Below are 10912 nucleotides of genomic sequence, written 5' to 3'. Positions count from 1 at the left end.
CTGGCACCAAGATCTAAACCCAGTTTGAGTCTGGACACCCATCACCCAATACTACACTTTGCTATTAAAAGCTGGGCCAGTGAGGGATATAGCTACAGACGAATAAGTTAGACTGCTTCTAACTTAAGATTTTACACCCATGGAAAAGTCCAAATGACATTGAAAACATTCAGAAAAGACTTTGCCTTGTGGTCAATTAGCATTCCTTCCTTCCTGTAATAAACTAATGGAAATGGCCTGACTGATATGTGGTTCTCTTTTTCAATGATGATCGATGCGTTCCTGGCCACACAATTCCCTCCTGTTTTTAAAAGGATTCCTCTTCATTACAAGTCACCTTTCACCCTTCCCTCTCCTTTCACGAGATACTTCTGTAGGTGTAGATGCCACATCAATAAAGGAAATCAAGACTGATGGTGTTCTGTGTGCCTAACGTATTCTTAACAAGATTACGTGGTTCAGAATGGTTCTTTGTTTCAACCAACAGAACTGTCAGACGCTGCAGGATCGTTTGGTCTAGACAGTACCTCCTGATCACAAAGGATGTTCCCGCCATAAGACAGTCCTGAACTAACAGGCGCAGGTCTCCTCTCCCCAAGCAAGCGATAGAACCTAACTCTGTTCCAGAAGCAAGTGACTAGAAGGATTGACAGGTGGAGCATGAGCATCTCACAATGAAATAACCACTCTTCAAAACCCAAGCCAACAAGAATACAAGGCACTTTCTTGGGACTCCTCATGTCAACCTTGAGAACTACTTTACTGTTTTTGTTCATTTTTTAGACAGTCTCTTTTAAGGAGAAAATATGCCAGTGACATTAGATCGAAGAACATGAACCTGCTGCTATTTGGCCATTATTTTGCCCATAAAAATGGTCATTTCGCACGAGTCAACCAAATAACAATCAAAGCAATATGTAGAATTCTCAAAATGTCTTCTATATTTATTTTTCAATTTAAATGAGGACCTCAAAGTTTAAGAATAAAATAAGAAAATACTGCACATACTAAGTTCTTAATCAATGTCTGTTGAACGTTCAAGTATATAAATCCTAGTAATCTGTGAGTCTTGCATGGGAGCTCTGCATACTAGGTACAAAACTTTCTAACATAAAGGTGAATGCACTTTAACACTTTAAAGTTTAATTTCACTAAAGTTGAAATAAACAAGAAATCCATTTGATTTATATATTTACATTTTTATTAGAATTCCTCAGAACTGTCAACAATTGGACAACATATCAGGAAAAAAAACACATGGAACACCAACATTCTTTAAACTTGAAACGCTTACATATTTACACATAAAGTTACTGTATATATAAAAAATATTTTCAAGGACTCATGGGCTTGGGGATATTCAAAAGACATTATTGCTACATTTCAATATTTACAAAAAAAGCCAAAAAATAATTTCAAACATTAAGCCACTGCAAAGAAACATCTGATATAAAAAAAAACTATAAAAATATAAACTTTCAAGAATATCCAAGACGAAACTCTCAGTGAAGTGCCCCCGAAGTACCTAGACACCTACAGTTAATAAGCACTTTCCTTACTATAACCGAAGTCAATGGAAACGCAAAGGAAATTTTCAGACAAAGTATGGCAAACAGCAACAATCTCTTACATTAACAACAAAACCTCAAAACAATTACCTTTGGAAAGGTGCGAGAGCTTAGAACTCCAGTGCAAATGGTTACTTCCAGATAAATGGCCACAGTTCTCTAAATATCATCTAAGGGACCTAGGAGGGGAAAACCGTGAAGGCAGCAAACCTGAATCTTGCAAGACAACACACAAACCTTGCCATGTACACATGGGCCTCATATTAATACTTGGGCAGTGATGGAGGAAAAAAATAGGTAAACTCTTAAAAATAATATCCAGGCTATAACCTAAAGGGTAAAATTTAAATATGTTTCAGTGGGGGAGTAGCATTAATCAGGTCTAAGGAACAGGTACAGTATGTTGAGTATAAATAAGAGAGTGCCGTAAGTGCAAGTGGATTGCAAATAAACAGATACTTAGGCACTCTGTTTCCTACATGCCTCTATGTAAGCTTTTGGGAAGCTTCTCAGGACAGCTATGTGAAGGGACATAGGCGCAATCTGATGATGAAAGCCAAGCTACTCCTTGGGCTCAGGACAAGAATACCCCCAAAATATTTGTCTACAAGCATACACACGCGCGTACACATACACACTTACATGGATACTGGCCCGGCGTCCAGGACATGCCTGCAAAGGGGGCTGAGTCTAAAATGTATTTCCTGCTACAGAAGAATCCAAACTAAGACAGCAAGGTTTACTCACACCTGCCAGAGTCATGCAGTAAATCTTTGTCAAATGGCATCAAATCCATTCAGCACAATGCCATTCTGAAGCTAGGAGGCTTGTTCTAGACAATCTATAGAGCAAGTTCATTGGCTACAAAAGGAGGTTTTGGTGAACATTGTGCTTCACAATTACGTTTTCTTCTTTTTAAAAAAAAAAAAAAAGAAAGAAAAGCAGTAACTGTGTCCTTTACATTTGTCTGGCTCTTCATCTATTCCTACACACAGCAGACATGAGCCAGAGTTGTATCCATAAACGACAACTCAGCTACTTGGACATGTACAATTAATAGATGAGTATATACAAATGCTGGCTGGGGAGGCCCTCTCTCAGTTCGGCTCCCTAACAGCAAACGCTGGTTAGAAAGCAGGTCAGTAGCACAAAGGCTCACGCACTGCAGCGGGTCTTCCTTCATGCTCGGAGAGCATTTCTTCATGGCCTACATCTCATTCCCAGCATGAAACACTAGATTGCTTAGGCCCAGATATTCACAGGCATCTGACCTTTGTCCTAATAATGTTCTCTTTTCCACATCAAGGGCTTAGGTGGCAGCTTCTAATCGTTTTGCACTGTCATATCATTATGGGCGGTTACGAGGGCCAAAGGGGATGGCTGCCATTTATTCAAATAAACTATCAACCGTACTTTGCAAACAGAAATTGGAGAAGCCTCAGAAAGAACTCAGGGCATCTAAGTTCATCCCTTTCTCCAAGTCAGACTTTTTCTTCCCCCCGTTAATGGGAGCTACTCTGCTATTGGGAATATATGCAGCTTGAACTCTGGCAAGCGGGTGGGGGCTGATGACAACTAACATTGGCTACTAAAGTGTGCTCATATGGAGAAATACAGACGGAGTTCACTACCCTGGAGTGGGATACAAGTCAAAACAGACAAAATAACCATAGAAACCAAAAGTATGGGGATCATTCTGTTGGGGAGACCCCCTCAGACACACGTTTTGCTTCAGACATCTTCGTGTACAAGCAGGGGCTGGGTGGACGAAGCACTGCTACCCACGGAATTGATCCGCACCGAATGGTCCACCACGGCGCTGTCCTGGTTGGGGCTCCAGTTTGCTAAATTGGAATAAATCTGAGGGAAACAAGTCCACAGTCAATACACCAGCACCCGCAATGAACAAACACAGTGACAAAGGGGCACAGCTGCAGCTTCAGAACCACAAGTCATTTGAGGAAGACTTTTAAAGAGAGAAGTTTTAAAGACCTTGGCAGCCCCAAACCAAATCATATTGAAAAAAAAAAAAATGCAAGTTTTGTTTTACCCCTCATTTTTCCCAAGGTCTGATGATGTAAGAAGTGATGGCAAAAAAAAAAAAGTTTTTCTGCTGGGATACTTCTAGGAACATACATTTATCTAGTCTATTAAAAAGGGTCACAAATCTCAGTAGCCAAAAACAACCCAAAAGCCAATGTAATCTGCTGAGACATCGGTGGCCCTTCCACAGCTCTTCCATTGAGAATCAACACTTGGGTGGAAAATGCTATTTAATTTGAAACACGCTTTAACACCCAGAAGAGCAAGCTTTAACTCAAAAGTATCAGTGGTATGTATACACTTAGAAGAGAAAGCTCCAAGCACGCAATCCAGGAAAAAAGCAGCTTAAAAAAATCTAAGTCAAAGTAAGGATCACGACCGTCCTTAAAAGCAGAAGAAATAACAGATTCGGGTTTTGAATTTCCCCCCTCCCCAAATCACTGGGAGGGCATCTCCCAACTTCAAACATTTCTTCCTTCTCTGTGGCTTGTGGGCATGACAGCTGTCTGCCATTTTCCGGCTATGCTTGTTTGAGCAGAAGGCTTATTTCACTGTAGTAACAAGCTTTCTTTTCTATGCTTTTTTTCTAGTTCACATCATCCCAACCCTCCAAAGGCTGAATGGCCCTGACATGTGAGAGAGAGCCCTGCCGACCCCAGGACCAGCATCTGGGGTGGGGGAGGAAACGTGGCAAATCCTTATGGAAACTTCTAAGTCCACACTTCTGAGTGTGAAGTCCTCCACTCTTTCCCCTTCTCGTCTCACATACTTCTCTGGCTCAAAACAGGGAGGTTGGACAAAAAGAACTTTCCTTTCCCACTCAAAGCCCAATTTGCAGCCTAAGCCAAGGAGAGAAAAGGTGGTGAGATCAGTCCTCACACCCAGACCTGAGGAGAAGACACATCTGGAACCAAGAGACGGGACCCTATGCCTGGCAGACTGTACTCACATGATTGGTGCTGTCTGAAATCTGCTTCTCAATAAGTTGCACGATCTGCTTAAATGTCGGTCTTTTTGGGGGATCAGCATCCCAGCAAGCCATCATTATATCATACCTGCAAAACAAGGGCCGTGTTCCATTACTCCTTAATGGCCTTCACCTGTCTTCAGATGTGTGCCACACAATCATTTCCAAAATAATTCCAGGGGTGGGCAACCGGACGTACTGAATGGCATGTGCATTAAATACTCTGAAATGCTGCTGAAATTAGATGGGTATTTGGTGACAAACGATTATAAAAATAAGCTACAAAAATGACATTTGACCAGGATTTCCCAGAAAGAAACCAAGTGACATTTCAAGTTGTGCTGTTTGAAAATCCTCAACATCTGGGTTTGTCTTTAAAAATAAAAATTAAAAGGGAATCATCATCTGAAGGAAAAATGTCTTAGCCCTTACATGTCAGCAGGTGCGTGCTCAGGGCTCAACATTCGGAAACCTTCCTTGATCATCTTGTAGAACTTAGAATCGACCGGCATTCCAGGGTAAGGGCTGCTTCCTGAGGCAAAAACAGTGTGCAAATCAGTTTTAATCGTAAGCAAACAGGGCACTGATAAAACCTTAAGAAGATGCCCTGAGTCTATTCAGGTGTCTTTAGCAAAGGTCGTTTTACCTAAAGAGAACAGCTCCCATAGGAAAATCCCATAGGACCAGACATCACTTTCAAATGTGTACACACAGTTGAAAATGCTTTCAGGGGCCATCCACTTCACAGGTAGCCGAGCCTGTAATGGAAGCACAACAGATTCAGTGATGTTAATTAAGAAGATCCACACGACTGAATAGGAAATATTACTAGAGACGTTACTCCTGCTGAGAGGTGGCGGTGAGGACTTGACTGCCATCTCACAAAGCCTTTAACAGTGGTACCTCGGTTTTCGAACATAATCTGTTCCAGAAGACCGTTTGAGTTCTGAAATGTTCGAAAACCGAGGCACGGTTTCCCCATAAAAAATAATGCAAAATGAATTAATCTGTTCCAGACCTTTAAAATCAACCCCTTAAACTGCTAATTTAGCATGAATTTTACTATCGAATGATAAAATATACAGCGTTCATAAACAGGTTTGTCAACGGAGACGTTTGAAAACCGAGGTACCATGGTATGTATTGTGACCGCAGATGACCCCAGCTACCTCTGAAATGGGTGGCTCACAAGTGTACTGTTTCCATTTTCAAGACAACAACATTGGATCAGTACAACATGGTGGTTAAAAGCACAGACATCAGAGACAGACAGACATGGGTTCTAATCCTGGCTCTACCACTGGCCTTGTTAGTTACCAGTGAGTATGTTTTCCCCTAATAGAAACGTGGCTCCCTACAATAAAGACAACATTTCCCAGCTCCTTTGCAGGTAGGTTTAGTCATGTGACTGAGTTTTGGACACTAAGCTGCACGTGTTGTATGACAGCTTTAGCAAAATCTTAAAATATAGCTGGCATGTGCCCTTTTCCCTTTTCCTTCTTGTCCTTTCCTCCATACTGCCTTGTGGATGTAGTGTCTGGCTACCTAGTGGCCATCCTGGACCATGAAGATGAGGGCTACACCCAGGGATGGTGAAAAATGGAAAGATGGAAATGTTTGTACTCACAATAAGTACTCACAAAGCCTCTATACCAGGGGTGTCAAAACTGCGGCCCGCGGGCCAACTGCAGTCCACAATCCATTGTTAGTTGGCCCGCAGCAAATTCTAAAAATATATTTAGTTCACTTAAAAAAACCAGGTGAGGCAATCCATACTTCACCTCGAGTGAGTGGCCCGGCTGTTTGTGTATTTTACCGCATATGGCCCTTGGTGAAAACCGTTGAAAAAAGTTTGGACACTCCTGCTCTATACCAACCTTGGCCTGCTACTCCTGTACTTCTATTTCTTTTATTTTGGGTTTTCTGTCAGATGCAGCCCAAAGTATCCCTTATTAATACATTGGGAAAATCACTTAAATGTGTGTAATTAAGTCTCTATATCTTCTTCTGTAAAACAAAAATAATACTTCAAATTTCACGTCTTCTTTTGTGGGTTAAATGAGGTAATGTGGGTAAAAGTGCTTACCCCAGCACTCTCTGACTCACTAACATCTGGAAATAAGCACTCAATAAATGGCAGTGCCTTATGATTATGACCATTCCAAGGAGGTAAGTGGTAGATTCAGGGCTTACATTCTACCGCTGAACTTCATATCCTGAACTGTTTCTTCTAAAATCAAGCCAAACTTTCCGTGCCTTTTCCTCCTAGAAATGGCCTGGATTCCTGGATCTTAATATACCATAGAAAACTAAATCAATCCTTCTCTTAATCCAGTTAGTATTGAAAACTGGGAAGACAATTTTTTATCGTCTTAAAGCTATTTTAGTCCTTGGGGGGGAAAGGGCTTCCATTATACCCACTGCCCCCGAGATTTGTGCTAACGCTCCTATACGGGCTCTTAACCTGAGATCTACAGGTGTTTTGAATTCAGGTGCCTATGAATTTGGAAGGGAAAAAATTACTATTCTTGTTTTCACTAACTTCTAAGTGAAGTTCAGTATTTCCTGACATTATGAATGAAGGCAGTGAAGCAGAATAGTGTGAGCAGTACCTGTGACTGCCCCAATAGTAATCACTGATGTCCTCATCATATTAGTGTTTACGTTCATCACCACTTTGAAATTTTAGTAGTTTTTAGACCCATAGCTAGAACATGTTATTCTGTGTAACAATGCGCATGTATGACATGTCACTAATTTATTTTTTAATATTTTGAAATCTGCATTTCAATTTAACTGCTTTTCTTGATTACCCTACGTATTTTATTTTGTGCATTTAAAATAGTGTTCTGACAAGAGATTCATACGCTTTGCCAGACTATAAAAGGGACCAGGGCACAAAAAATGACTAAGAACCCCTGTAAAATGGAAGAACTTTCAGAGAAACTGACACAACAAGATCTCAAATGACTATGACGTAAATTTGGGGGTGGTAACATGCTGTGTTCGTTTTCCTTGCTTTTAACTTGTCCCATAAATTCTCCTTACTCAGTAGCCTGGTCAAAATGACATCTGCGATTGGGTAGGTCAACAGACATGAGCTGGAGTTCACAATCTGGAAGCCTGGTAGGAACTGACCCATCCTTGTTAAGTCCAACTAAGGTCACTAACCAATAACAAGCTATTAAGGAACAGCAGCATAACCACTGTCATGATTATTTATATTTCAAATAAGACAATCTATAAGGAATTGTCAGAATATTAAGTGCTATATAAGTATTAGCCATAATGTGCCTGGCACTCTCCTAAGCATTTTATATAATGGATTTAATCCTCATAACAACTTTGTAAGGCAGCTGACAGTGTTATTCCCAAGAGGAGAAACATCAAGGTTCAGAGGTGTTGGGTAATACTTGCTAAATATTACATAGCCACTAAATGACGGAGCTAGATTTGAACTCGGTGAAACTGGGTCCAGAAGACACTAGCTTCCTTTTGTCACTAATAGAGGCATGGATAAAGAACCATCTTACATTCTTCTGTCCAATAGTGCACCAGAATGGACAGAATGTGGTTTTATGAATACTCCTAATGACAAAATCTAGCTTCAGAGGAGATTTATTAGAATTGCATACTTTCATCGGGAGGTAAACCCTGCAACATTTCTACAAACCCAAGTCAACTACAGCCTAACAAGAGATGCCATAATGATGAAGAAAATGTTACATCACAGGGGACACAGATACCTCCAGGAGCAAATCTGGACTGTAGAAATGGGTCTGGGAGAAATAAATGGAGAAAAAATATATATACACAGGACTACATGGGCTTCCCATATTAATGAGACAGTGCTCTGGAAATCATGGACTCTGGTTTCAGCCTCTACTGACCTATGTCATCTGAGACAAACATCACTGAAATACACTGAGCCTTAGTTTCTCCAACTCTTAAAATGTGAAGACACTGCATTCTAATGTCAAGGGTTTGTTCTGACGACACAGTGAAAATTGGCAATGAAATAAAGCGCTTTGAAATAAAATCACAGTTCTGTAAACCAACTATTACTTATGAACCTATTTAATAAGCTGTCTATTGATTATAAGATCCAATGTTCTACATACCTAATTCTAACACTATCTTAGATTTTAATCTTTTTCACATGGCATATCAATGTCGAAATAAAAGTCTCCTGTTGTGACCTTCAGGTCCACATTTGTTTCATTGGAGCAAAATCGAGTTCATTGCTATTTTCAAGCTATAATGAAAATCAAGGCTATTTCTGTTCCTTTCACATGCCCCGTAATTACACAATTAGAATTAGGAATTCTATTATCGGAATGTTAGTTGTAGTAATGTTCAGCGTACCACACAAATTTTGCTGAAGTACACTTAATTTGACTGCTGAAACGCATATCTCAAAGGTAGGATTTGCATTATGAAAATCATTAAAAAAAAAAAAACAATTCTTATAAAAACTTGAAAATAAAATCCTTCACTGGACCATCAAGCAAAGAGTGGGTACTCACGTTTCCTTTGACCACATAATTAGAATCATTCTTGATGTCTCTGGCTAGACCAAAATCACAAATCTTCGTGATTCGACCATGAGTAAGGAGGATATTTCTGGCTGCCAAGTCTCTGTGAATACACTATTACGAGAGAGGGGGAGAAAATAAGGCCATTTAAATTTATTTTAAACTTTCAAAGGGGGGAAACTATGTTTAATACTAGAGTGCTGCTTATGTTACACAAACCCAATACTTTTGCTTTACATTTAAACTATTCGGTGCACCAAAAATAAATATCTAAATTATGCCTTGAATGATGCTCAAATTTTTGTTTCACATCGTTAGGACCATAATTACTATAATCACTTTCAAAAACAACTTGAATAAATGCTTTTTATCACTTCTTAGGACCGCTTTCATTCATAGGAAAATACATTATAAATAGTCGTATCGTATTTTTTTTTTTTACAGCAAAAACTCATTTTGCATGCTTCTCTGTGAATGTCCTTTTATAGAGTTTCTAAAATGTCTTTGCAACTTCAATTTGCCATCGCCAAGAACAAAGGGAAGAGGCTCCTTTACTTCAGCCATTCTGTATCCTCTCTTAGTGTGGTAATTGTTTGGAAATGTCACCAATGACACTTACGGGTTGGATCTGTAACCTTATCCCTATTCTGTTTGTCCCATTTCCTAGGGAATGCCTCTCACTCTTCCAGAGACCATGCTCCTTGTTTTGGCTTCTTCATTCTCTTCCCATCCCTACCCTTTCCCCAAATGTTTATTATTCTCTCTGATCCTTTATTCCGCCAACACTTCATAAACCCTACATGCAATGATTAGTAGTCTAACTTCAATCAAACCCAAATACATGTTTCACCAAGCACTGAAACTATATGAGCCACCCTCTCCTTTGGCTGATAAATTATCTGTTTTCTAAGAGCAGTTCCTATATATCCTGAAAGCCAAAGGTTTAAATGAATTCATTCCATGTAAAAAAAATTCACAGAAAAAATTCATAGAGAGACGTGCACTTTAAAGCTTATAAACGAGAATAGGAATTCCAAAGAGACAGCAGTTGGAACATGAAGAAACTCTATTTCCTCTGCTTTTGGTTACCACACTTCAAAATGACATTCTGCATTCTGTCTATGGTTCTACATTGCTCCATTCAGAAGGGGAAAAAGACTCTTCTGAGACTCCCTCCCACTTACATTCTTTGAGGCGAGGAAGGCCATGCCCTTTGCCACCTGGTAAGAAAAGCTTAACAAGTCTTCCAGGTCTAGAGCCAACTCGTCATCTTCCATGATGGCAGGAGTCACATCCCTTTCTATGTATGAGCCTATTAGGAGGAGAAAGATTTTCTTAGCAATGAAACCCTTAAAGATGAGGAAAATAAACGACCGTGACAACAATAACACCAAAGGCTGGTAAGGATGAATGAACTGATGTGAACTTGCAGGCACAGGACTTCCCCAAATGAATGTTGGCCACAGGCAGGTGTTGAACCACAAAGTTAATATTCTCCATCCTGGGCTAGATGACAAAATCTCTAAGGGAGAATGATGGTGGATTAATACAAAACTCTCCTCTTTTTGGATATGCAAAATATGTAATTAATATAGTTTGACAGGCAAAATACATATTTGATATGCATGTGTTTTCATAGAGGCAGGAAGAAGCTAAGCTACAATTACACATGCTGTAACCCCAACTACCCTCTTGCAACTCTTAACTGCCATTAACCACTACCGGCAGTTATTGGACCCTTTTGTAAAGGACAACCCGTCACTACCAGGAATGGTATCATCTTCCATAGTGGTATGAGA

The 10912-nt window shown here is 39.9% G+C and overlaps 1 protein-coding gene across 5 annotated transcripts in view; it reads right to left on the bottom strand.

Moving 5' to 3' along the window:
* Positions 1–1180: 1180 nt before the first annotated feature.
* KIT (KIT proto-oncogene, receptor tyrosine kinase) overlaps positions 1181–10912 on the bottom strand; it is a gene marked incomplete at its 5' end in the record, with an annotated part of 79810 nt that continues 70078 nt past the window's right edge. For 3 of the 5 annotated variants that reach the window (XM_081060556.1, XM_081060558.1, XM_081060554.1), the window contains 6 exons: positions 1182–3428; positions 4561–4666; positions 5011–5110; positions 5225–5336; positions 9105–9227; positions 10298–10425. In XM_081060556.1, the coding sequence (XP_080916682.1) occupies positions 3300–3428; positions 4561–4666; positions 5011–5110; positions 5225–5336; positions 9105–9227; positions 10298–10425 (698 nt within the window). In that variant the 3' untranslated portion in view covers positions 1182–3299. Of the gene's footprint in view, positions 3429–4560; positions 4667–5010; positions 5111–5224; positions 5337–9104; positions 9228–10297; positions 10426–10912 lie in introns of all 5 variants that reach the window. The other 2 variants (XM_081060557.1, XM_081060555.1) reach the window with 1 other exon arrangement.

This window comes from Rhinolophus hipposideros (assembly GCF_964194185.1).
Source record: "Rhinolophus hipposideros genome assembly, chromosome: 1".
NCBI lineage: Eukaryota > Metazoa > Chordata > Mammalia > Chiroptera > Rhinolophidae > Rhinolophus > Rhinolophus hipposideros.
Note: the sequence above shows the minus strand (reverse complement) of the source record. Positions and strands in the feature narration are given on the sequence as shown.